Source organism: Marmota monax, unplaced genomic scaffold (assembly GCF_021218885.2).
Source record: "Marmota monax isolate L192 unplaced genomic scaffold, Marmota_monax_Labrador192_F-V1.1 WCK01_AAM20220418_F8-fsc00115, whole genome shotgun sequence".
Classification (NCBI taxonomy): Eukaryota; Metazoa; Chordata; class Mammalia; order Rodentia; family Sciuridae; genus Marmota; species Marmota monax.
Genome location: NW_026694419.1, coordinates 1663134 through 1690180, shown reverse-complemented (window position 1 = coordinate 1690180; position 27047 = coordinate 1663134). Strand labels below are relative to the sequence as shown.

Here is a 27047-nt window from a genome sequence, read left to right as displayed (position 1 = left end):
TCAGAGAAAACACTCCACCTTTGGTTCTTTGGGATTGGCTTATTTCACTGAGCATGATAGTCTCCAGTTCCTTCCATTTCCTGGAAAATGCTATAATTTCATTACTCTTTATGGCTGAGTAGTATTCCTTTGTGTAAATGTATCACATTTTCTTTATCCATTTATCTGTTGAAGGGTACCTAGGCTGATTCCATAGTTTAGCTACTGTGAATTGAGCTGCCATAAACACTGATGTGGCTGTGTCACTGTAGTATGCTGATTTTAAGTCCCTCAGGAGTGGGATAACAGGGTCAAATGTTGATGCCATTCCAAGTTTTCTGAGGCATCTCCAAACTGCTTTCCAGAGTGGTTCCATCAATTTGCAGTCCCACCAGCAATCTATCGGTATACCTTTTTTCCCCAGAAAAGATCAACTTTTGAATAGTCTAAATTCAAAATTTAGTAATACTAACAGTTTAGACTTTTTGATTACTTACTATGTGCCAGGCAATTAAATGCATTATTTCATAAAGTTTTTAAAACAGATACCATTATTATTCCCATTTAATAGACTGGTTTATAAAAATAACTTACCTCCTGCCTTATTGTCCTCAGCATCTAAGACTACTCTACCCTTTAAGTCCACAGGTAGACTCTGAATCATTTTTACTTACCAGCTTCCTGCCCAGCCTTATGAACCAGTCCATTAGACTGAAAATTTTCTCCCTTCCCTCTATTTACCTGGTAATCTCTTTCTCATGTTTTGGCTCTCAGGGTCTAGAACCCTAGAGAGGGTTCTAGGACATGCCTCAGATTCAATCAAGACCTTTGCTGTTTGTACTGGTTGTCTATTGTTGCTTTAATTAGCATACATATAGTGGCTTAAAACAATAAAAAAAGGCTCTAGGGGTGAATCCAATTCCTTGCCTTTTCCAGCTGCTTTGCTTGGTTTGTGACCCCTTTCTCCATCTTTAGGACTTACAAAGTGGCATTGTTTTCTATCAATTTTTTCACTGCCGTGACTGAAAAATCTGACCAGAACAATCATAAAGGAGGAAAAATTTATTTGGGGCTCATGGTTTCACAGGTCATGGTCCATAGAAGGCCAGTTCCATTCCTCGGGAGGCTTGAGGTGAGGCTGAATATCATGGCGGAAGAGTGTGGCAGAGGGAAGCAGCTCAAATGATGATCAGAAAGCACAGAGAGAGAGAGAGGGATCTCCATCTTCCAGATACAAATATATAACCCAAAGAAATGCTCCCAAGGCCCTACCTCCTCCAGCCATACCCAACCTGCCTTCAGTTATCATTCAATTAATACCATCAAGTGATTAATTCACTGATTGGGTTAAAGCTCTCAAACCCAGTCATTTCTCCTCTGAACCTTCTTGCATTGTCTCATATGTGAGCTTCTGGGGGACACCTCACATCCCAACCATAACAGGCATCCTGAAATCTCTCCTTGCCTCCCCATGCTCCTCCATCTCTTCTTCTGCCACATCTCCTTCCCTGGCTATAACCCTTCTGCTTTCCTCTTTTAAATATCCTTGCAATTACAATGGGTCCATTGGGATATATCAGGATAATCTCTGCATTTTATGAGCTTTCATTTGATCACACCTTCGAAGTCCTTTTTGCCAAAGGTTTCAGGGATAAGGTTGTGGATAATGTCAGGGATCATCATTTCAACTACCTCAATGTACATTCTTACTTATCTCATATTTCCAAATATTTCTTCACAACATTTGTTATAATTTTCAACCTTATATTTCCATCATTATTGATTTATATGCCTCCTCTTTGTCATTTGAGGACAAAGATGTTGTCTTATGCATTATATCTCCAGCTCATTGATCAGTGCTTGACACATGGCAAGGCCTCAAAAATATCTGTTCACTGAATCAATGAATAAACAAGTCAACATTGACATACATAGCTGTCCCCCAAACTGTTATAATCTCTCCCTCCCTCTCTCTCTCTCTCTCTCTCTCTCTCTCTCTCTCTCTTTTCTTACAAGGGATTGAACCCAGGGGCACTTAACCACCCAGCCACATCACAGAAATACTTTTTTGTATTTTATTTTTTATTTAGAGACAGGGTATCACTGAATTGCTTAGGTCCTAGGTAAGTTGCCAAGGCTGGCCTTGAACTCGTGATCCTCTTGCCTCAGACTCCTGAGCCTATGGGGTTACAAGCATAGCTGTTATAATCTTTTCAGTAATATTAAAATACAATTTTCAGAACAAGGAACACGAACACTGTAATTTGTTTTATGTGCTTGTCTGATCAAAACACCAGGACAATTTTTCTTGGTTCTAAGCATATACTTTAGATGTAAAAGAAGATAATTGGAGCATATTAAAAAGCAGGTAACAGGATGGTAAAGAAACTAAAAACAGTAATATGGCCAGGCTTGGTGGCTCATGCCTATTATCCCAGCAACTCAACAGACTGAGACAGGAGGATCAAAAGTTTGCAGCCAACACGAGCAATTTAGTGAAGCCATTTCAAAACAAAATTTAAAATTGCTAGGGTTGTAAGTCAGTGGTAGATCACTTGCCTAGCATGTGCAAGGCCCTGAATTAGATCCCTAGTACCAAAACAAACAAACTAACGAAACAACAACAACAAAAACATATTATGTAAAACTCATGGAGTGTTTTTAATGTTTACAGCTCAAGTAGAGAAGAGGAAGGAACAGTGTTTGGTGATACAGAGACAAATCTATCATCATGTCCTCAGCCCTATCATCATCATGGCCATTTTTGTGAGTGTATTTTTATGTTTGTGTGTGGGCGTGGGCAAACCTGTGTTCATGCATGCTGCATGTGTGTGAGCATGTGTGTGCATTTTGGACATCTTCATCTTTTTAAGCAGTAGTCTGCCCACACAGGTAAGTTTATAACATTTTCTTAGGTAATTATTCTTTAGAGAGACGATTTTAGTAGTCCTGACCAACACACGTGAAATTATTTTGAAATATCAGCTTAAATTGCATTTTGGCAGGAGGTGGATATTTAATTAGTCTAACTAGGGAAGTTTCTTGATGATGCAGTAACAGCTACTATTATCTTTACTCCTTGAAATTCCTACCAATGCAAAGGAATAACAGATCTAAAAACATGAATGATTTTCTAGAGAAAATATTTTTATTTTGAGAAAGTATTTACCTCTCTTTCTAGTGCTGGGTGCTCTACCATCTCAAGTGTTTTCCTTTGCCTCAGATGGGCCAAATATTCTGTCAGAACTTTTGCCTACTGGTCTCAGAGATTTGATTACTAGAACAGTGGGTGTATCTTCTGTATCGTCAGAGTGATGACACAGGTTGTAGGATCTAGGAAATGAGTTTCAATTTTTTTCATATGTTGCTCCATCATTTGGATATTTTATCTATGTTGTCTTCCTTGCTCGCCCTGCCTCCTTCCCTCCAGCCCTCCCTCTCTCCCTTCCTTCCCTCCTCCCTGCATTCAGTGAATATTAATAGAGATCTTACAATGTGCCAGGCTTAGCTTTGGGAACTGGGAAGGTACTGGTGACCAACCTCTGCTCTCATGAGGATGGTTCTGGAAGCAATGGAGATGGAAAATAAACAGAATTAAAAAAAAAAAACAGCATATAACAGATGGTAGTGAGTATTATGAAGAAAAATAAAGCCAAGAAAGGGGATACATATTCTGTAGGAAATAGGGAATGAGAGGTTAGGGAGGTGATTTAAAATACAGTGGGGTGACAATGTGATTTCATAAAAGGACCCAAAGAAGGTGAGGGGTGAACAAATTAGATGTCTGGGAGTAAGTCAGAAGGCAGAGGAGCAGCTTGGGCAGAGACTCAGCTGGGAGATCGTGCTGGTGTATTACAGGCCAGTGGGGCTAGTGTAGAGTGGACCAGGGAGAGGGATAGGATGTATGGACAGGGGGGCCCTGCTTGGGTAAGGCTGGGGGTCAGTATTACTTCATGTGAGGGTTTGAAGACATTTGTGAAGACTTTGGCTTTTAACTGGAGTGAGATGGGAAGTCATTGGAGGATTCTGACGTAGCTCAGTCTGGCTGCCATCTAGGGACTATGGCAAGATCAGGGTGTTTATAGGGAATTCAGTCAGATGTCCCTCCAGGGATAATCCAGGGAAGATATGACTGGCTCACAGCATGAAGTGTGACATTAGCAGTGTTGGTGGTGACAAGGAGTCAGGTTTCTGTGTTAGAGTCCCCGGATTTGCTGATGAATTGAATGTGCTTCAAGGATAATTCTAAGGATAATTTCTTATGGCCTAAGCAAAAGGAAGCCCGGGGTTATCATTAACTGAGAAAGAAAGAAACTGGACTGGGGAGAATCTGTTGTTTTGGGATTAGGTTCAAATCTCATGTGATTCTATTCAAGAATAATTAAATTCTGGAGGAAAAAGGAAAGTGTAAAAATTAGCTTTTAGAAGGTTGTATAATAAGAGTGACATTGAGCTGTGTGCAGGGCTACATTTTACATCCATTAAGTGTGGTGTAGAAAACACTTTAAAGCCAAGTCTGATAAACCTTAGGCTTTTTTTTTTTTAACTTCTGATCAAAGATGAACAAAGATATGAGGAACGTGAACAAAGAGCAACACAGGCGAAATTCAGTCACAAGCATCATATATTTTCATTATGAATTAGGGTAATCAAACTTGTAGTTTTGCAAAATTATTATTTTTCATAATGGCTACTTTTGTACTCATTATTGTGACTGAGTATTACATACAATGAGTATTTGGTTCTAAGAAGCTCAAAAGAACTGCTGATGAAAAGAATGTGTACATGCTTGTTGAGCTGCTTAATAAATAACTATTTGATGATTATTCTGCAGTATGTTTAAAGGATAATTCTTCTTCTGTTGCTTTAGAGAGCTCATTTGGCATTCTAAAAATGGATGCAATTTCAAGGGGTGGCCAAAATGTATCAATTAGCCTGACATCTAGGTCTTTTTAACAGATCTATAAATTTCCAATTTCCTTTGCTATCTTAACCATGGTAAATCATCCTGAACAAGATCATTCTTTTGAACAACAGCCTCCTTATTAGCTGAGATCAATTGAGATTAGAAAATGAAAAATACACTAGATGCTGAGAACTCTTTATGAACTCACATTTGTAGGATGAGTATTGAATGAAGATTAATGTGTTATTTTCAGCTTCTAAATCATTGATTTAAAAATTTATTTTCTACATCCCGCTGCTGGATTAAACACTAATACATATCTGGATGGTTTACTTGCTTTCAAGTATTATCTTTTCCCCATTGAATTTATGTATTAATGGAAGGGAATGATTTTTAATTTAAACGTGTCTTGCTTTGCATACCACATGTTTCTGAAAGTGCTACACATTAAATTGGGTAAATTACTTTTTCCACTGAATTTACAGATTAATAACCATATTCTTTATTTTACCTTGTGATTGACTTTCAGTTGCTCTTCTGATAAAATATGGGTCCTTAGCACATGGTGTGGATCCTCTGTGATCAGGATGCTACCTTTGAAGGCAATCTTTCCACATTCTGCTCTTCTGTCTCCAAACCCCACTTATACTGGCCTTCCTTCAAATGTTAATACTACAGACTTGAGATATTTGTATATATTATTTATAATTTCAATTCTCAACTAGTCCCCATTTTCCCCCAAAGAGCCCATTTGGTACATTATTTTCTTATTTAATTAATTGTCTGTCTCCCCTTATCTAGAACACAGGCAACAAAAATCCATGGATTTTTGTCTAATTGCTACTGAATCTCCCCATTTAGAACTGTGTTGGCTATAGAAAATGCACTAAGGAAAAAATGATAAATGAAAGAAGGAAGGAGGAAAGAAAGGAATGAGTGATTTCTTATACTAGAACACTGATTTCCCTTCTGAAAACTTATGGAACTTGTATTTATTACTCAAATTCTAGCTTAAGTGTCACTTTTTCAGACTATTTTTCTTTGATCCCAAGACAAGACCAGTTTCCTCTATTATTTACTCTTATAGTTGCTGTCCTCTATAGAACTTTTTATAAAATTAATTTATAAAGCTCATTATTTGTGAGATAATTTGTTCAACTTTTGACTTCTACCCTAAGGCATAAACTTTCTTGGACAAAAAAAATGGTTCTTATTCTTAATAATATGACACAATACCACTAGCACAATTCCTTGGACGTAGAGATATTCAATAAATATCTGAAGAATGAGAACATAGGTGAGTGGATAATTATGTAGCTCCCCTTATAACTTTCAGTCCCTCTGTTCCACTTGTTCAATATTCTTCTAACAAAAAAGTAGAATGGTGAACTACAAAAAATTTGGTAAACTGGACAGTTCCTATGTAAATGTAGCCCTCTGTGAATTCATTAATACATGTAGGAGTCTTTAAGTTGGATGCTTTTTCATAACCTCTTCACATCATATCATTTAATCAAACAACTACGTAATGAATTTCTTTTATGTATCAACTCAGGGAAAGAAGGCCATATAAATCGTGACAACACCATAAGTTTTAAAACAGAAAGCTCTCTTCACTCTTATGTGTGACCAATTGAGCCTTATGTACTTCCTTTGTCAAACATAAAAGGGAATATTTATCTTGTGGGGTTATATAGGGGTTATTGATAATGCATGTAGCATTCTTGCCACACAATGGCAGTCAAAAGATGGCAGCTACTACTATGATACCTAGACAATAAGCTCCCAGAGAGTGAACTATACCTGCATTCTCAGTCTCTCATATGTAGAATATACTCAAGCAACTCAGGAGGCTGAGGCAGAAGGATATCATGTTCAAGGCCAGCCTCATCAGCTTAAGGAGACCCTGTCTCAAAATTTAAAAACTAAAATTAAAAAAAAATATGCTGGGAATGAAGCTTGTCAGTGATACAGTACCTCTGGGCTCAGTCCTCAGTACCAAAAGAAAGAAAGAAAATAGAAGAAGAGGAAGAGGAGGAGAGAGAAAGGAAGGAATAAAGGAAGAAGAAAATCTTTTTTTTTTAAAGAATATACTCATAAAGTTTGGGCCAACTGGTCATTAATGGGAAACATAATAGGATATGTATACTACTCAATTTTTAAGGGGCTTGAAATCAAATTAAGAAAGCAAGTTTAAAACATGTTTATGAATTTTTTGTAGCTGGCTGCAGTTACCGGGAAATGGTAAGCTCGTGTGTGTGTGTGTGTGTGTGTGTGTGTGTGTGTGTTGTATGTGTGTGTGATGTATATTGGTAGTTTCCTATTAAAACGTTTGTTTTAGCAAAATTTGATGCTAGCTATTCCAATGTTGGATAAAATGCAATAATTTCTTCTTCTGTGTTAATATGATGGCAGACAAAATTAGGTCCTTGATCTTGGGTATCAAGGTGAATTTGTTAGAATAATGGATGCTGTTTTCCCTTTTAGCAGTGGTTTACTAACAGTTACAAATAGGTTCTGATGATGTTGGGTGATGTTGCTCAAATAGGGCTGCATTATGCAGTGGACCTTGCTAATCTTTGAAAACTGGAACATAGACAAAATTTCACATGCCACTTCTTTGTAGCATACTCAACACAGATTTTTGATTGCATTGATTCATCCATAATCATTACATATATTTTTTTCATTTTACCAAAGTCTTTGCTTGCAGCTCTAATAGATGAGACAAAGATAATGAGCATGACCTAAATAATGTATCTTTTCTCTAGGACGTTTTCTACTTTTTGTTACTTAAGTGTTTATGTAAAGGCATCTGACAAAATTCAAACAGAAGGGAAGCTCCATTTAAGGTTATTGATACACTGCCAATCACACAGAAAGCTTCAGATTTTTAATTATAGACGTCAATGCAACCACTAAACACACTGAGAAGTCCTGACTTTGGAAAACAAATAGCCACCATCTCTCACTTGAAAATATGTAAAAATAATTTAGATACACTCATGCCAACTGGCTGGCGCTTAGCCACATACCAACCTGCCTGGACTACACAAATGCTGACCAGCCAATCAGAGCAGCTGCTCTTAACTTGCCCACACACCTTCATGATAGGGGCAGGCAAATGTCCCGGAAGCCACACACCTGTACCTACAGGACACACACTTGGAGGAAAATATCCGAGTATTCTTATTCACAAGAACAGAGACCTGAGCGCGCGCGCACACACACACACACACACACACACCATCTTATATTCCACGTAGGCAAAGCGCACTTGTTACAAACGCGTTCAGGTACCGCACAAGCCCCCTGGAGCCATTCGCATTCCTGGGTGCGTCCCCAGCGTGGATCAGGCAGCAACTTTGGCGCAGTCTTTCTGCCCCTTTCAACTTTTCTCTGCTCTCCCACAACTCCCAGAGGGCGGGTGGCGCCGGCTGGCCGCCTCGGAATGGTTTGCCCTCCCCTCCCGGTAGCGCTGAGGGGCGGGGCCGAGCTGGCAGCCAGGAAATGCCCAGGAGTGTGTGTCACCTGCGCCCGCAACTTGTTGATTCCCTGGAGCGTCGCCTGCTGGGTCTAGACTTTCTCGCCCCCTTGTCCCCTGGGCGCAGCCCTGGGGAGATACGGAGACGCCCCGGCACAGCACTACCCTCCAACTCCACAGCCATGAGCAAGTTGGGCAAGTTCTTTAAAGGGGGAGGCTCCTCTAGGACCCGGGCTGCTCCCAGCCCCCAGGAAGCCCTGGCCCGACTTCGGGAGACTGAGGAGATGCTGGGCAAGAAACAAGAGTACCTGGAGAACCGAATCCAGAGAGAACTGTCCCTGGCCAAGAAGCACGGCACGCAGAATAAGCGAGGTAGGCTGGGGTCGCGCCCCCAGGCTGCAGCTCTCCCACCTACCTCTGGCCCTTCCTTCCCTTGGGGACCATGGGGAGCACAACACCCTGGTCCCCCAGGCGGCAGGGTTTGCTTTACAGCCTTTCTAGGAACTGATGCTGGACCCCAGGGCCCGGTGATGAGGGTAAGCTGAGCAAGGTACTTACCTGTATGGCAAAATGTAAGAGAGCTTCCAAAATCTCGAAATGAGCAATGCTTTTATGCCATATTTAAAAGACTCAAATTAAAAAAAAAAAAAAAAAAAAAGAATCCATGAAGAACCCCAAATCAAGTGTTCAAATCAAGTCATGATAGATATTACTGATTCTTTTTCTCTGGTATCTGGTATGACACTTCTTTATTTAAAATTCTTTTTTTCATGGGATATTTTGTTTATTATGAATTTTTGTATTAATTTTGAGTTTTAGTACATATTGCAGTAAATGTTATTTATCTTGAATACTGAATTTTCTGACACTCCCTTCAATTTTGCTTCTGGCTTTCCTTTCCCTAGTCCAGCCCTCCCACTCCAGTACTGCACAATTAAGTTTTCTGCTGTATGTTTGTATACCAACACAAATCACACATAAATCACGAGTGAAGCATATTCTAGTTTGTTCTGGCTTACTTTGCTCCTCAGACTTTAAAAACTTTGGCTGGCTGTTGTGTAGTTGAGATCTTAAAAAAAAAGTTGAAGAATTAAATATTAAATTTCCTATCACTGGCTTTTACCACACACAAGGGACTTTGAGTCAGTAATGATTCTTGGTTCTCCTGTTGCACCTTGAACTCTTTGTTCTTTGCCAGAGTTAATTGGTTTCTACAGTACATGGCTTTCTCTCTAGGACTAGATCCAAATGGTACCCATGACACATATAAAAACCCAATGAGAAGATGAAGTGGTTTGCTCTTATAATATTAGGCAGACACAGAAATAGAAGTGATAGAACCGGACTTTGCTTACCTCCAAACCCTAAACATCTGCATCTTCAAGTTGGGCTTCTTTAATCATGAAGAAGCCCTGGGAAGATTGAGCTCACCCTAATGATGCTGCCATTGTTTAAGGCAGGAAAGGAATGGTGTCTCATGGAGTTGAACGTGACAGCCTGCTTCTTCTTGTAAATGCAGGCATGATACTTTTATGGCCAGTTATTACTGGCAATGAAAAGGTCAAGTTTCATTTTTCTCTTCTATTGCATATATCTTTTAGTCATATTAAAGCTTGTTTTAGAGCTAAATAGTGGTTTCTATTTTGACTTTATGTCAGAAAATATTTTAGGAAGTTATTAAATGGCAGTTTCTAAACCGAGACCATATCATTATGGGTTGCTAAAATGTGTCACTGGTCAAAAATGTCACTGGTCAATCTGTTACTCCTCCCTTCTTCCTCAGTTTGATATGTACTCTGACATTTGCTTAGTGTCTGTCAAGGCATCTTTCGACTTTGTCATCTATTTGGATTTGTGTGTAGTTTTGTCTGCTGTGGTTGCTTAGTAAATATTGGCTTAAAATGATCATAAAAACTGAATATCTTCTTCAAGGAACTGGTAAACATGTAGGTTTGCTTTCAGAGAATCACATGTAAAATAATATGTCTTTTATTACTTCTTTTTTTCCCCCCAGAAATGTCCTCCAATTGGCAATGCACTAAAGTGTGTCAAAAGCTAACTTTGAAAAACACAAAGAAAATTAAAGACATTGCTAAGAGCACCAGTCTAACTTCCTTGAATCAGGGAAATTACAGATGCAAGTGTAAAGAATAAGTCACCAATTGGTGTTAAGAAATTCATCCATTCTTTGCCATTTGTACTTGGAAACTTCACAGGTGTTAGCCCAGGCCTGGTTCTGCAGTAGCCCTTGCAAGTAAGCAGCAGAGGCTGATTAGCATCAGGCCATCTATTGTATAAACTATGGAAAAAATTCAATCACAGCTCTGTGCATTAGAAACGCTGTAATATCAATATCTTCAAAATGTACAAGATAAAACCAAGTGCTGAATGTTTCCTTTGATATAAGGAGGCTTATTAATAGTGGGATTGGGAGAGGGAGCATGGGAGGAGTAGATGAACTCTAGATGGGGCAGAAAGGTTGGAGGGGAAGGAAGGGGACTGGGGTTATAAATGATGGTGGAATGTGATGATCATTATTATCCAAAGTACATGTATGAAGACATGAATTGGTGTGAATACACTTAGTATACAATCAGAAATGAAAAATTGTGTTCTATATGTGTGGTAAGAATGTAATGTATTCCACTGTCATATATAAAAAAGAAAAAATGTGCAAGATAACTTCATATACATCTAATTACCTCTGTTAGCCACTATTTTCACAGTCATAGTAACTTAAAACTCTGTATACTCAGTACTAAATGGTCCCCATGCTGCTTTATGCCATTGCTAGAATGGCTGTAGTTTACATTGTAACCAGAGTGAGATAGTGAATGTGCAGTTAAAGCTTTGCTTCTATACTTGGTTGGTCAATTAACACACTGCCAAGTTTACAGCTAGCATTGCATTAAAAACTAAAAGTTCTTCAATGAACTGTGGTACAACAGAAGCCTTGACAACAATCTAAATGCCCACAAGGAGTTTTACTGGAAAAACAAGTAACTTCTAAGTTAGCAAGTGTTAGAAGTGGGATCTCATTGGTGAAATTGTAGATTGGCTAAGGTAGATTTAGAGACACTTCCTTGTCCCCCATGTACGAACTCGTGAGGAGAATCTACTAGGTACATAACTACTTAAAACCAGGTGATATCTGAGGTTTGATCTCAAATCAGTGTGGCATCCTGTCATTGGTTCTGGTGGATTTCTGATTTGAGTGCATCTCCAGTAGGGCACAGCACCTTCTAGGAAATGTCACTGTCAGCCTCAGTGAGCCTTGGAGCGTCTGAAGGACATAGAGTTGGGAATTCATTGAGCTTGTGAAACAGATTGACAAACTGTTTATGCTTGCTTACCAGTGCATGCTTATTTAATAAAGTATTTGCAGAATTTAGTCAGAATCTTGTTTGCATGATAACTTGTAGCAAGGCAGTGCAGAAATATCTAATTCTCCTCATCTTAAACTTCTTTCGGGGTTACCATAAATATCTATCAAAAAGAATCTAAGTATGTATAACCAAATTGACTTTGGGACAACCATAATATCATCATATTCAAGGTTCTATTGGAGGATGGGGATATAGCTCAGTTGGTAAAGTGCTTGTCTCGCATGCACAAAGTCCTGGGTTCAATCCCCAGCACCCTCCCCTCCCCTGACACACAAAAAGGTTCTATTGGTCCAAAGGGGTATTACTTAGAGTTGGGTACTGTGGTGCATGTCTCTAATCCAGCAACTTGGAAGCTGAGGCAAGAGAACTGTGTAAGTTCAAAGGTTAGCCTTAGCATCTTAGCAAGACCCTATCTCAAAATAAAAAAAAAAGGGCTGAGAATATAGCGTAGTGGTAAACTGTCCTTGAGTTCAATTCTCAGTACCAAAACAAATGAAGAATAACAATTGGAGCAAGATTCATAATTTAATTTTTTAGTTCTTCAGATTACTATCACATAACACCTGCTTTACAGCTAGTGCTCTTTTTTATACAAAAGCCAACTTACACATGGCTTAATATTTTTTCCCCTTTCTGAACTCTGTCACCTACAGCAGTTTTTAGTCTTGGCTATATAATAAAGTCACTTGGATGCCTGGAGTCCGCTCCTGTAGATTCTGATATAACTCTCAGGAATGGGTTTAGGCATCAGACTTTAAAGAAGTGCTTCCAGCTGATTCTGCCCTGTTGCCAGGTTTCAGTATCAGAACTCCAAATCCATAGTAATGTTAATGAGATAGAAAAAACAGGTCTTTTACTCTCCCAGTGCTTCCTGGTCCCTTTCACATCATGCCCCCATGGCAATGTTTATTTATATGCTTCACTGGGATATGGCAAGTCACCTGGAATTTCCATGCCCCAGGCTGGTGGGCCTCCAGAGTGTCAATTATCTTAGCTCACTGCAAACCTCTGCTGCCACATTGGTTTGGCAACATACCTTAGAGGTTACTCTTCTAATTCCTTTTTGAGGTCTTTTTTATAATATCCCTGACAGATGGCCGTAGGGATTTTGCTCAAGTGCAATTTCATGTTTTAATTTTTATAATTTAATATAAAGGAACTTGGTGTCAGAGTTAAGAACCTGGCTTTCAGAACAGCCAGGCCTGGGCTTGATTTCTAGCCCTGACTGTCACTTAGCAACTCTGTGACCCTAAATCTGACGCTTGGAACCTCTCTCATTCTCCATTTCTTCATCTGCATAATGCATCGATAACAGATACTTAGAGTTGTGAGGATGAATGACATTTCTGTGTAAAGCACTTGGTATACTGCTCTATAAATATCTGTCTTGGTATATCATAGTAGCATTTTTTTTTTTTTGCAGCTGAAGTCAGCCCATTTACTGGCCCAGATTTTTGTCTCCTTGAATAATGTTGAATCAATGTACTGTATCTCCTTTGTGGGACAACAATCTTTTCTCTGAGAGCCCTTTCCCTCATTCTCCTTAGAATTTTTATTCCCTTAGCAAACCTCCTTTACTGTGCTGAGGTTTGTCCCTCAGGGCCCAGTTTACAGAGCAGCAGGTGAGACACTCAGGACACACCTGTGTGACCTGGGTGAGTGCTGCCTAGCATTTTGTGCCTTACCTGCTCCTTCTCTTCTCACCCTAGTCATGGCCCTGATGCTTGTCTTGTTGAGGGCTGAGCAACAACCCCAGATATGTAATTAGATGAAAGAAGTGAATTCAATTTGTGGCTCTCTGTAGGCTTCAGCTTGCTGATCTCATAGGTTAATAGAAAGAAAAAGCTGAGACAGTCAGGAAGTAAATTTGTCCCAAAGCTCTCCTTGGTAATATTACATATGATTCAAGGGAATATCTGGTGCTGAGGCTGCTCCCCCAGTTCGTCAGGTTGTATGGTGAAGTGAGTCGCCCAGGTAGAGTGTCCTCTACTTGAATGAGCTATCTTGCTTTGGAGTCTGGGCTGTGTGGACTGACAGGGATGGATTTGCTTTCAGAGTCATGCTGCAGACATGGTCTGCTGCAGAGCAGCAGAGCAGGGGTGTGTGCACAATCCCACTCTTATGTCAGTGATAGGAACCTCCTTAGTCTCTTGATTTTGCTTTTAACTGTACTTGTCATAGGGCTGAATTCTTCCACGCTCACTCACCAGTGACCACAAGGACTTCAGTGTGAAGAGAATCACAACACAGCCAGCTAACACCGAGGGCAAAAGCATGGCTCAGGTAACCGCAGGACCCTGGCAGAGGTCCCCTGGGTGATATAGCTTACCTGGTGACCTCCTTTCTGAAGAGTTTCTCAGAATGTGGCTCTCCAATTACCTGCATTAGTGTTCCTTCTGGATGCTTATTAAAATGTTTGCTCACCAGAACTTGCTAAATTTATTAGGTGTGTAGTCCAGATATCTGAAAATTGAGGAAGCAGCTCAATGATTCTGATCTCCACCACACTTGAGGGACTGTGAAATATTATTCAGTGCTCTGTTCAACTGCAAGAAACTAATCTCTATTCTGTTTTCTTCCCTTATCCTATATCTCTTGATTTTCTCCCTCTCTGTTGTCATTCAGATACCTGGATGAGAAAAATATTTACCATCCCCTCTGTTTACTTCTGAAGAAACAATTGAGGAGCTTCTGGCAGATCTTTATAGCCATCTGACTCAGTTTCTTTTCTTTTTTTTTATGACCCAGTTTCCTTAGGGACATTTATATGTCTATAGGTGGTACAAATCAACCAGTTAAGGAGGGTTTCAGATTTATCTAGTATTCAAATTACAACTGGGCATTCTCATATATTGCTCTGTTTGCCTTTGTTTATCTGATTATCTTGTACTATACTCAATATTCCAGTGCCTGGAAGGGAAAATAAATTTTTTTGACTGGATGATTAATTAATACCTAGGGCAGGTCTTCCTCCCCAATCAACTGTCCCTCTTTCTTCCAGAAATACAGATTACAGAAATGTGAAGAAATGTGATCCTTCCCACAGCCTCAACCCCACCCACGTTTCTCTTCCTCACATAGACAGTTACCCCATAGTGGGGGACCCTAAAACATCTGCCCCACACCTGAAAATCCCCCTTGCTTAAACTATGATTTTAAAACTTCTCAACCCCCACTGCCTCTGTTTCCCTCTGATCCTGGCAAGGATCCTATTTTGACTTAGGCCTTCACTCACACACCTAGGTACAGACCAGCACAGGGTGTCCTGGGCTTTTTATCTCTTTTGCTCTGTCAATACATCCTCAGTTTGTGGATACTTTTTCAGGTGCCCATGTGTCTTACTTTTTTTTAACTAGATTTGGAAAGAGAATCCTAGCCAGATGAGGACCCTCTCCTCTAATTGATTTTCTCACTCAAGCTTGCATTTAGTGCTTTACATTTATTTCTATTAAACATTCTATTTTGGGTTAAGAATTTTAACTGAAATTAAATTAAATTCGTAATTTAAAATTGAAAATTTTTAATTCCAATTTTATTGCCCTTTATATGAGCTCTTTCTTTTAGTTGAATCAGCCATAATCAATCTTTTTGTTGTTACAGAGATATTTGTTAAAATATCAAGTAAGACAGAGAAAAGGACAGAACCTTATGGCTTTCTACTGAAGACTTCATTCCAAGATAACTTCTGCATGATCGAGTCAATGTTTCATCTAAGATTCAGCTACCCCTTGATAGATCAGCACTCAATGAGTTAGCTCATTGAGTGAGCTCACCCACAGCTGTTCTTAATGGTGCCGGCATGTTTCTCAGTGTTTAGAGCTATTCATTTTAGATAATTTTCAAAATAACAGGAAAGGAAAAAAATGTATGCTATTCTAGACAATGAGATAGAAGGTCAAATATCTAATACTCAGGTTTTGAAACTTAGATATTTAAACTCAGTTATTCATCTAGCTATGAATACACCTGACCTACATTTCAACCCATTATCATTTTGCTTATCCCACTTTTTTTCTCTTTTCTTTTTTTTTTTAATTTTTGTTGTTGGTTGTTCAAAACATTACATAGTTCTTTATATATCATATTTCACACTTTGATTCAAGTGGGTTATGAACTCCCATTTTTACCCCGTATACAGATTGCAGACTCACATCAGTTACACATCCATTGATTTACATATTGCCATACTAGTGTCTGTTGTATTCTGCTGCCTTTCCTATCCTCTACTATCCCCCCTCCCCTCCCCTCCCCTCCCCTCTTCTCTCTCTACCCCCTTTACTGTCATTCATTTCTCCCCCTTGTATTATTTTTCCCTTTCCCCTCACTTCCTCTTGTATGTAATTTTGTATAACCCTGAGGGTCTCCTTCCATTTCCATGCAATTTCCCTTCTCTCTCCCTTTCCCTCCCACCTCTCATCCCTGTTTAATGTTAATCTTCTTCTCATGCTCTTCGTCCCTGCTCTGTTCTTAGTTACTCTCCTTATATCAAAGAAGACATTTGGCATTTGTTTTTTAGGGATTGGCTAGCTTCACTTAGCATAATCTGCTCTAATGCCATCCATTTCCCTGCAAATTCTATGATTTTGTCATTTTTTAATGCAGAGTAATACTCCATTGTGTATAAATGCCACATTTTTTTAATCCATTGGTCTATTGAAGGGCATCTAGGTTGGTTCCACAGTCTTGCTATTGTGAATTGTGCTGCTATGAACATCGATGTGGCAGTGTCCCTGTAGCATGCTCTTTTTAGGTCTTTAGGGAATAGACCGAGAAGGGGAATAGCTGGGTCAAATGGTGGTTCCATTCCCAGCTTTCCAAGAAATCTCCATACTGCTTTCCAAATTGGCTGCACCAATTTGCAGTCCCACCAGCAATGTACAAGTGTACCCTTTTCCCCACATCCTCGCTAGCACTTGTTGTTTGACTTCATAATGGCTGCCAATCTTACTGGAGTGAGATAGTATCTTAGGGTGGTTTTGATTTGCATTTCTCTGACAGCTAGAGATGGTGAGCATTTTTTCATGTACTTGTTGATTGATTGTATGTCCTCCTCTGAGAAGTGTCTGTTGTGCCGTCCTTTTTTTCTCTTTTCTACACAAAATGCTCTTAAGTACCTTGTGAATCTCATACCTAAAACCAAACTATCTTCACGTGCCTGGGGATCATGGAACTGATAGTGTGTTAGATTCATAACATTCACTAAAGAGCTCTTCAGAATGCCACAGCAGGGGATTCTATTTCAACAGAGGTTTCAAGACTATGGCCCTCTGGGCTGGGAGTGTGGCTCAAGCCGTAACGCTTGCCTGGCAAGCACAGGACGCTGGGTTTGATCCTCAGCACCACATAAAAATAAAATAAAGATGTTGTGTCGCTGTTAAAAAAAAAATTCTCTCTCTCTCTTAAAAAAAAAAAAGAAAAGAAAGTACTGTGGTCCTGTATGATTTTCTGTGCTAGATTAGAAAGCCAACAAGTGAATTTTCCTTTGAGTCAGCATCCAAAGAAAAGATGCCCATAAGGTTAAACAGTTTGGCATTTTTCATTTTTGGGAACTCATATGGACTTGTAGTATTCACAGTCTTATTTTCTAACTTCTCAGAATTAAAGTGTACGATATTGAAGCTCGAAAATTGTTCTGTCATGTACGTGTGGCACAGATTTTGACAATTCACTGATGCATTCTGGCCACTTCCAGAAGAACAGTTGGGACTCTTTGTAATGTTGCATAACACTACACCCACTTTTCTAAAACATTAATGAATTTGAAACAGTATTATGAATATTGAAACATTCATTATTATTCTTCATTTAAATTCCACCAGAGTGGGAAGACACTATATTTGGAGAAATATGTATGTTAAAAAAAGAATGTGAGTTTTCTTGTTGTCTACTATTTTTTTCAGCTTATTGAATCAGACAAAATAAGATAGAGAAACATAGAAAATCTGCATTAACCTGTAACTATACCAGTGTCAGAGGACTTGATACAATTTCAAGGAAACTATGGCAGAAGAGAACTGTGAGCTTACCCACATGTGTTCTTTTTTTTAAAACTCTTTTTTTAAATATTTATTTTTTAAGTGTAGATGGACACAACACATGCCTTTATTTTTATGTGATGCTGAGGATCGAATCTGGGTCCCACCCGTGCTAGGTGAGCGCTCTACTGCTGAGCCACAATCCCAACCCCCGACATGTGTTCTTAAGGTGTTGGCATGTTTCTCAGCATTTAGAACTATTCATTTAAGATAATTTTCAAAATAACAGGAAAGGAAAAAATGTATGCTACTCTAGCCAATGAGATAGAAGGTTCAATATCTAATACTCAGTTTTTTAAACTTATTTTGCTTTATAGGTCAGGTTTGGAATGGGCATGAGTGAACTGTGCTGTTGTTCTGTTTGTATAATAAGCTTGATTGCATGTGAATGTACTTTTTTAATTATCCCAGATACTTAATATAACAGATAATATTTAGGACTTATTATTATTATTTTAAATCACATTCTTGATCTTCCCCCTTAGTAAATGTAATCAGGTTAATGCTTTCAGTACACATTACCAGTGGTTTTAGTCTTTCCTGCTTCTACGGATTATCCTTTGGTAGAAGTTCTAACAAACATACTAGACAACCAATGAGCTAGCTCCTCAGGTAGGGACAGGCCCCACTACCATATCCCTGTGCAGCCTCATTAATCTCTTATTCAGTCTAACAATCTAGTGACTTAAAATACCAACCCTGTAATCACTACCCACAGAAGAAAACTCACTCAAAAAGGAAGCAAGCAAGAATGGTGATTCTAAAATTACAGGCAAAGAAAAGGAGCTCATTCTCTATGAAAAGTTAGGAATCCTGCATTAGAAGTGAAATCCTTGATTAAAAATTAAAATTTAATTGTCAAGCATCTAGCTTAAAGGAAATGAAGGCTTCAAAAGAAGTTTAGAGAAAAAAAAATTATGCAACCCAATGTTTGACTAGCACTTTGGACATTTTGTTCTCTCTTTAAATAATTCCCAGTGAATCTTTTTGACTTTTTCACAGAGTGTTGTAGGCTACATAGTCATAATGGGTGTGTCTTATTTTCTGCGGTGTGACATTGTTCTGTGGGCCTTGCTCAGTAAGCATGCTGTTTACATTACCACTTTTTTTGAATTTTTATTTGTTTCTTTTGAAATAGAGTCTTGATATGTTTACTTGGCTGGTCTCAAGACATCTTCCCACCTGAGTCTCCTAAATAGCTGGGACTACATGCACATAGTACCACTCACAGCTATACCATTTCTTTCCACATATTTAGCACATACAGAGTGGAAGTAAATAAAACCTTAGAGTTTGAACAAGAATATTATCCTAATGCAAAAGTTACACTCTGTTAACTGCATGGAGAGAGAGAGAGAGAAAGAGAGAGAGAGAAAGAGAGAGAATGAGAACAAAAAAAATTATGATTATGTTAAACTAATTTGTATACTTTTCAAAGATTGTATATGCAGCCAGCTGTGGTGGCCCATGCCTGTAATCCCAGCAGTTTGGGAGGCTGAGGCAGGAGAATCACAGTTCAAAGCCATCCTCAGCCATTTAGCAAGGCCCTAAGCAGCTTATCGAGATCCTGTCTCAAAATAAAAAATAAAAAGGTGTGGTGGGGATGTAGCTCAGGGGTAAAGTGCCCACTGGGTTCAATCCCCAGAACCCCCCCCCCCACACCACACACACACACATGAAGATTCACACATATGAGATCCCATGTTATATCATTTTGTGAGCTTTAAATATTTAATAATTTTATTCATGAAAACTATCTTGATTTGTTGAGTGTTACTTGTCTTTAAAGAATTAGAGAATAGTATAGTGTGATATTAATTTCAGGATAAGTATATTTCTAAAGAGTTTAAAATACTAATACTCATCTTGAATAACTCCAAAATTTGTTTACCATAAGTTCTCAAAGGAGTGGTTATAAAGTCATAGACAGTGAGATCTAAAAGGAATATGGTTTGTTGGTCCTTGAACTTCAAGTGATAGAGCAAATTCGTGGTTACTTGCATAGTGCTTCAAACTATTGCTGCATCACATGAACAAAGAATTTTTCCAATAAGTAGAAAATAGAACCACATTAAATATATACATAACATTTAAATAACATATTACATACGTAGATGTATATATTACACCCCAAGTACACATATACCCTGTAAAATTAAGCATAAGAAGCTATTTCTGTTTTTTTCTGTTAACATTTGCTGATTTCATATTCATACCATTTTTCTTATATTCTAGGTAACAGGAGGTCCACAAAGATTACCAATTTGTGAGGTTATGAATAATACTAGTAGCAAGTAAAATATTCAGTCAGTTATGTATTCTGCCTGGTGTCAAACAATTAATTAGGTTTTCACAAAGAGTATCAAGTAGATTTTAATTAATGTATTGGTATGTTGTTCCAATAACAGATCACTTCTACTTGCCTGGCAATTGACCTCTGTAGCAATTAATTATAAGGAATGAGAGTTTCACTGGGTATTTAAAGTAAGTCTTTTTTGCTACATTTCTGCTTTTTCTATAGTTCAGGGTTGATAGCAATTTTGGATCATGAGCTTCCCCTTAGGGTTTACCTCCTCTAATATTCTCCTGTATGCTATCCTGACAGCAAGAATGGCCTCATCCTCAAAAGCAACTGTGAACCATTTAGAATGAGGCGATGAGCATTTTTTCTGTTGGAAAATCACTGTAATTGTCCTTGTCTATTTGTTCTGTATCTGGCGAAGGAGGAGGGCACTGATCCACTTATCTTTTTCACTTTGTAATATTAATCAAACACTATGTTTTCAAATACAAAATGAGGTCCAAAGTTGTGGGATTGCTCACTGCAATATTCCACTTCCAAATGCTCTTTCCTCAGAAAACCTCTGATTTAGCTTCTCCAATCTCATTCCCTTTTACTGTTTTCTCAGGCATCTGTCTTGCCATTGTATAATCCCATATTTCATTGTTGTGTTCCAGGCTTTTTTTTTAGTTTGCTATTTACCCTTCTTATGACATTTAATATTGGGAGACCTCTGAAAATATGGAGGTTATATATAAGATCCAGCTGGTGTGGCAAGCTGGTGTGATTTGCTCTATTTGTGAGGTTTATAGTTCCTGGTGTCCAATATATCTCAGCCAGAAACTTCATATTGGTATGAGATTTGCAGTAGGAGAGAGGTCATGTTTTTTTTTTATCGATCAGTGTATTGAGTATACGTGTAGATAGTCACTGGGCTTTATCTACATTGCCTCCTCTCTGAAGCCTTCCCTTACCCGAGAGAGAGAGAGAGAGAGAGAGAGAGAGAGAGAGAGAGAGAGAGAGAGAGAGAGAGAGAGATTCAAATATCTCTGTGTATCCATTGTACTGTGTACATGTTTCATTCTCACTACGACTTGAGATGGAGAATGTTACTTATGCATATTACTGTCCTTGGGGGCAGTGCCTATAACATAGTAGGTGCTTAATAAATGCTTCTTTTATTTATGTGGTGCAGGAATCCATCCCAGGGTCTTGCACATGCTAAGCAAGTGCTCCACCACTGAGTTGCACCCCCAGCCCTAATAAATGCTTACAGCATAGTGAATAAGCAACTGAATCCATTTTGTATTTTGCCTTTCTGAGTTTGTCATCTTGTTCCTTTGTTCCTCTAGTTCCTAAAAGTGCCAGGCATGTGGTAGATCCTTAATAGGTGTGTGTTAGGTTACTGAAATAAATGAACAAAGAACATTCTTTGAATGTGCACAAACCGAGGAAAATTCATAATGGGATGTCCCCGGCTAAATGACTGTTAAAATTTTATAGTATTTCCTCAGCTGTTTCCAATCTAACCTGTGATTTTGAACCAAAAGATTTTATTTTTATCCCACTTGTAAAATGCTTGTGACGCTTATTCAGATTGTGCTTTCTGAGAACTAAAATCATGTACCACAAATGGAAGGCACTGCTTAATTTACGAGGTGATTTGTATGTGAATATGAACAGGGCTTACAGTAAACTTCCTCAAATAAAACCTGATCATGAGATTCCCCAGTTAAAAACAAAAGATGACATAACCAATTATCTGTGACATAGCTCTCTTAAGAACTCTCATAACTGGCTTAATCTTCAGACTCTCGTCTATTAGTTCTTCCTTCCTTAGAGCTCATCCATTCATAGAGAAGAGCTGACGTAATGCAGTTTCATATTTCATGACCAGGGTTGTCTGAAGTCACTGGATAAAATGGCTCCTAAAAGGTTCTTCCTGTTTGCCAGGATTAGCAATGCACACATTTATACATCCTAGATGAGAAAACAGACTGACCTTTAAAACCAACATGCCCTACGCATTATTCAAGCAATGAAGCTACAGCCCTTTTTTGCTATTTTAAGTTCTTTGGAGCAGATGACTGAAAGTCTTCCTCCTTTGGCAGCAGAGTTGTATAGGATGGCTTTTATTTTGACTGAAGTGGATAGTTCTTGCATTTCATTCTCAATCTCCGGTGGTCAGCAGTCAGGACTCTCCTGTATTGACTTATGTTCTCCTGAACATAAAGTACATTGTTCTGCAGCTCCATTGCTAAAGGGACGTCACTATTATGTGAGAAGAGGAAACTCTTGGCTGTTTCTCCACCACAGAGGGATACAATAGTTTCTTTTGTTTTAGAAAGAAAGTTGCCCAGTTCTCACCAGCTGCTTAAAAACACATGCTGGGAGTCTGGAAAATGTAATTATACCTTCCAAACAGGTTAAACTACATGGTTCTAAAATTGTCCTTTACCATATCAGGAGCTATGCTTGATTTGCAGCATTTGTTGCATGCCTTCTCAAAAAGTCATAGTAGTAGGGCCGGGGTTGTGGCTCAGTGGTAGAGTGCTTGCCTGGCATGTGTAAGGCACTGGGTTTGATTCTCAGCACCACATATAAATGAATAAAATAAAGGTCCATTGACAACTAAAAAATATTAAAAAACAAAAGTCACAGTAGATGTGAGATCTAGTCATGTAGGAGTCATTGGTTTTACCTATGCAAGATTTATAAAAAATATTTAAATCAGTATTTAAAATTAAAATTTGGGGACTTTGCTTGCAAATCCAGATTTCTTACTTCTTTGGAATATATGGGGGGCTAGGCCTGTAGGTCTGCAGGGCAGCCATAGACAGAAGCCCAGAGGTGCTGCTTCTATTAGATCATGCACATGCTCTCTGGTCTCTGGGTCCCCCTTACTTCTCTTGAGGTCCTGAGTCTGAGGCTAGTGTCCAATGCCCTGGCACTGGATTTTTTTTTTTTTTTTTGCACTAGAGGTTGAACCCAGAGGTGCTTTATCACACTGAGCTACATCCCCAGCCCTTTTAATATTTTTTATTTTGATATAAGTTTTGCTAAGTTGCTGAGGCTGGCCGTGAACTTGCAATCCTCCTGCTTTAGCCTCCCGAGTCATTGGGATTAGAGGTGCATGCCGCTGTGCCTGTCCTGTCATTGTTTTTTAATGGTACAGTAGAGAAACATTTCTCTTTCTCATAGGAGAGAAAAGAAAGAAAGCCCTTTTCCTGACCCTCTCTCTGCTTCACTTACTTTCATTACCTTCCTGGCTCTGTCTGAGTTTGGGACTCTGGTGCTGGCCAATCTGCAGTTTGCAATATAGGAATTAAAGTTGAGGTCCCAATCCTGAGTGAATTTTACATTTCTCTTAAATATTTTGAGAGGCAGAAACCATGTGTTAACATAGGCATTTAAAATCGTGTCCGAACCAGAATTTATTAATAATTACCATTTTGCAAATGGTGAGTTCATATTGTGTATATTCCCTGTTGGGGTTCCGACAGCCTATGAAGGAAATGGCCATGAGGACAAAGACCCCTAATATTTAGTTATTATGCAGTATGTGCCAGGCATGGCACTAAGCATTTTACTTGTGTTATTTCATTTAATCTTTAACAACTGAGTGAGGTATATTCCCATTAACCACGAGGCTAAGCAAGTTATTTAAAGCCATATAGTTGTAGATTGAGGGAGCCCAGGTTTGGAAGCAGGCAGCTTCTCAGTTCTATTGTTGTCTTCTAGGTGTTGTTATTATTCCAGTGAGGGGACATCAGTAAGGAGAGTTAAGGGTACACATTAAGATTATTTTGCGCAGTTATTAAGTGGCAAAGATAGGATTAAAATATAGGTTTGGAGACTCCAAGACTTCTTTATACCAAATTATATTTCTTAATTTAAAAAAATCTATAATTTTTACTAGGAAATATGGCATATTTCTTCATGGAGAACTTGTAAAATTTTCTGGAAGGAAATGTTCTTGGGTCAGTAGGTACCACTGCACAGAACAGCCTGGCAAGTGAGGGAGGAGACCCCCTGGAAACGTTCCAGAGTGCTGGGGGAAGAGATGTGTATTTGCTAGTCAGCTTTTTAGGATTCTCTGCTGGAAACCGTGGTTTGCTGTACCTATTGAAATGCACAGCTGTTTTGTAATATTGTGTTCCTATTATGGTGAGTTATACCGAAAAAAAACTAAGTAATTTGTTTTGAAGGGTTATCAGAATTGGGATAGACAATCTTATTAAGAATGTTATATAAATCACTGACATTGATAGTAATATTTAGTGGCTATGCCCCTGTCATTCACAGGGGCTATATAAATGATCCCAGTTCTTATAATTCCTAGGCCTGATTTAATCCCCATTCCCAGAACAACAAACTGAAGCTCAAAGAAGCGAAGTGACACATCTGTTAAATTGGGGAAGAAGGTCCACACTCCATACTCTTTTCACTGGACTGTGTTGTTATTGTACTGTGGGCACAAAATCATGAAATTTATTCATTTAATATTAGTTTATTCCATCATCTTTAAAATGGCTTATTGTAGTATGTACTCTTTGTGTGTGTGTGTTAAGTGGCATAAATCGTATCATGCACACAAAGCACTTAGCACCAGTTTGGCATATAGAAAATTATCAGTAAATGTTACTTTTTGTTATGTATTTTATTGACCCAGTCGTAGGAATTGGACAAGTTGCTGGAGAAACAGAGACGTAAGATGCTCTTTCATCAAAATGTTTATAATTAGGCACAGGAGAGATGGAACAGAACAGATTTTACAAATAATTACAATACAGTGTGATAAATACAGCAGTAGCTGTGGATCCACAGACAGAGGGATAGCCCAGGGGGTCAGCTGGCCATTCTCCCTGTGCATTGGAGAAAACCCTCCCACAGATTGGTCATTAATGTGGTAAGGCTCTCTTAAGTGTGATCTTGTAAGAAGGTCTTTGAGCCAATTGACTTAAGAAGAAATTGTTTTAGTTCTTTCCTACAGGACAGGATAAGCAAATAAGAGCTGTTCTATAATTAAAGTGTAATGCTGTTCAATAAAAGCTTAATTGTGGTGCCACACCCGAAGAGGAAAACAGCAGAGCCTGAGGTAACCTCAGACCCCACAGTGGGTAGGGAGGGTAGGAAGAAAAGTCACCACTGCCAGGAGGGAGAAATATTTCACAAGAGACAATCAGAAGCATTTTGAGGAAGGGCAGTTATGCAAAAGCATCAAGATAAGCAAAGCAGACAATAGAACCCAAGAGAAGAGAGAGAGTTTCAGAAATGAAAGGTGGTAATAAACATCTTGTATTGAATCTTCAGGGTTCAAGAGGCTATTGCATCTGTGAGACCAGAGAATGCTGCCATAGAAATCTGCAGGTAGAAAACAAGAAGTTAGAAATTAAAAACATAATTTAAAAACCAATTAAAGGGCAAGAAAAAGGTAAAATGAATATAGGTGAAGATGAAACTAGTAATCAGGAAAATAAAATCAAGAAATTCTCCCTGAATATTGATCAAAAAGATGGAGAGACAAACTAATAAGTTAGGGGATAGAGCCAAAGAAGCTGGTATCCATCTCACAGAGGTTTCAAAAGAGAGAAAACAGAATATTTATGTGGGAACAGGTGATGGTAGAGATAATTTAAAAATAAGTGGGGATTTCAGAGGAGAGTGACAGAAATATTGGAGAACAGAGAAGAAACAAAAGAAAAATGGAACACTTTTTCCTCAAGCTAAAGGAAATTTTTATTCTAATTCTTCACAATAAAAATGCTTAGTTGGAAAAAACAAAAGATAAAAGGCACATGCCTAGAATTATCCTAGGGAAATTTCATGACTTTAATATAAAAAATAGAATCTCAAATACTTTCAGAGGATAAACAAAAAGGCAAAGCATTTACAAATAAATTAGAATTTTTTAATCAAACTTTTGAGATGTTGACTACTGCAAAACAACAGAATAGAGTCTTAAAATTTTAAAATATTTGGCATCTAGAATTCTGGAAAAGTCTAAATTATCATGCAAGTTTGAAACAAAATACAGATTTTTCAGACCTATAGGTATTCAGAGTTTACATCTATGCACATTTATATAAGTATATCTACAGTATTTTATCTATATGCTAAAAATACTTTGCTGAAAAAAGATTCACTTCAGTAAAATTTAAAAAGCCATCAAAGAGAACAATGTAGAATATAAGGAGCAATAGTAAGAAAATAAGCCACTAAACATACAGATTAGTGTAAATAACTAGTGAAATTATGCATATGATGCTTATTATTGAGAAAAAGTCCCTTAAAAAATTGAAAGAATAGCAAGAAATTTGTTAGTCATCTCGAAGTCAAAAAAAATTGCAGATTATTTAGACATTGTGGAGTCTGGGGTGGGAAGGGAATCTTGTTTGGGAACAGTAAATTATAGACTGATCAATTTTCAATAGGGTTACAAAACTTATTTAATTATATGTATATATTTTAAATACAAGTGTATTTGTTAGGAGAATAAATTTAGTATATGCACAAATTATAGTGAAAAAATGAACAAAAATACTTGACTAATCTACATAAAGAAAAGAAAGCAATGAGGACAAAATGTACAACAATCAGAAGACACAGAAGTTGACAGTAAAAAGATCATATTTTGTAAAATCAATTATTGTAATAAATGAGGCTATGGCCACATGCAGTGGAACATGTCTGTAATCCTAGTGGCTCCTGAGGCTGACAAGAGAATCACATTTAAAGACAGCCTCAGCAACTTATTGAGGCCCTAAGCAACTTAGCAAAATCTTGTTTCAAAATAAAATATAGAAAGGGCTGGGGATGTAACTCAGAGGTTAGGTACTCCTGGGTTCACTCCCCAGTACCATGCCCCTGAAAAAAAGAAGACCAGAAGACCCAACAATAAAAATTTTAGAAGAGGAGAAGTTCATTTGGGATTCACAATTTCAGAGGTCTTAGTTCAAGTACCACCAATTCCATT

General features: G+C 38.3%; 1 protein-coding gene across 1 annotated transcript in view; it reads left to right on the top strand.

Annotated features, from left to right (window-relative positions):
• The first annotated feature begins 8380 nt into the window (after positions 1-8380).
• Positions 8381-27047, top strand: part of Chmp4c (charged multivesicular body protein 4C) — a 29419-nt gene continuing 10752 nt past the window's right edge. Inside the window, exon 1 of the mRNA XM_046468248.2 lies at positions 8381-8741. Coding sequence (XP_046324204.1) covers positions 8396-8741 — 346 coding nt within the window. The 5' untranslated portion in view covers positions 8381-8395. The remainder of the gene's footprint in view (positions 8742-27047) is intronic.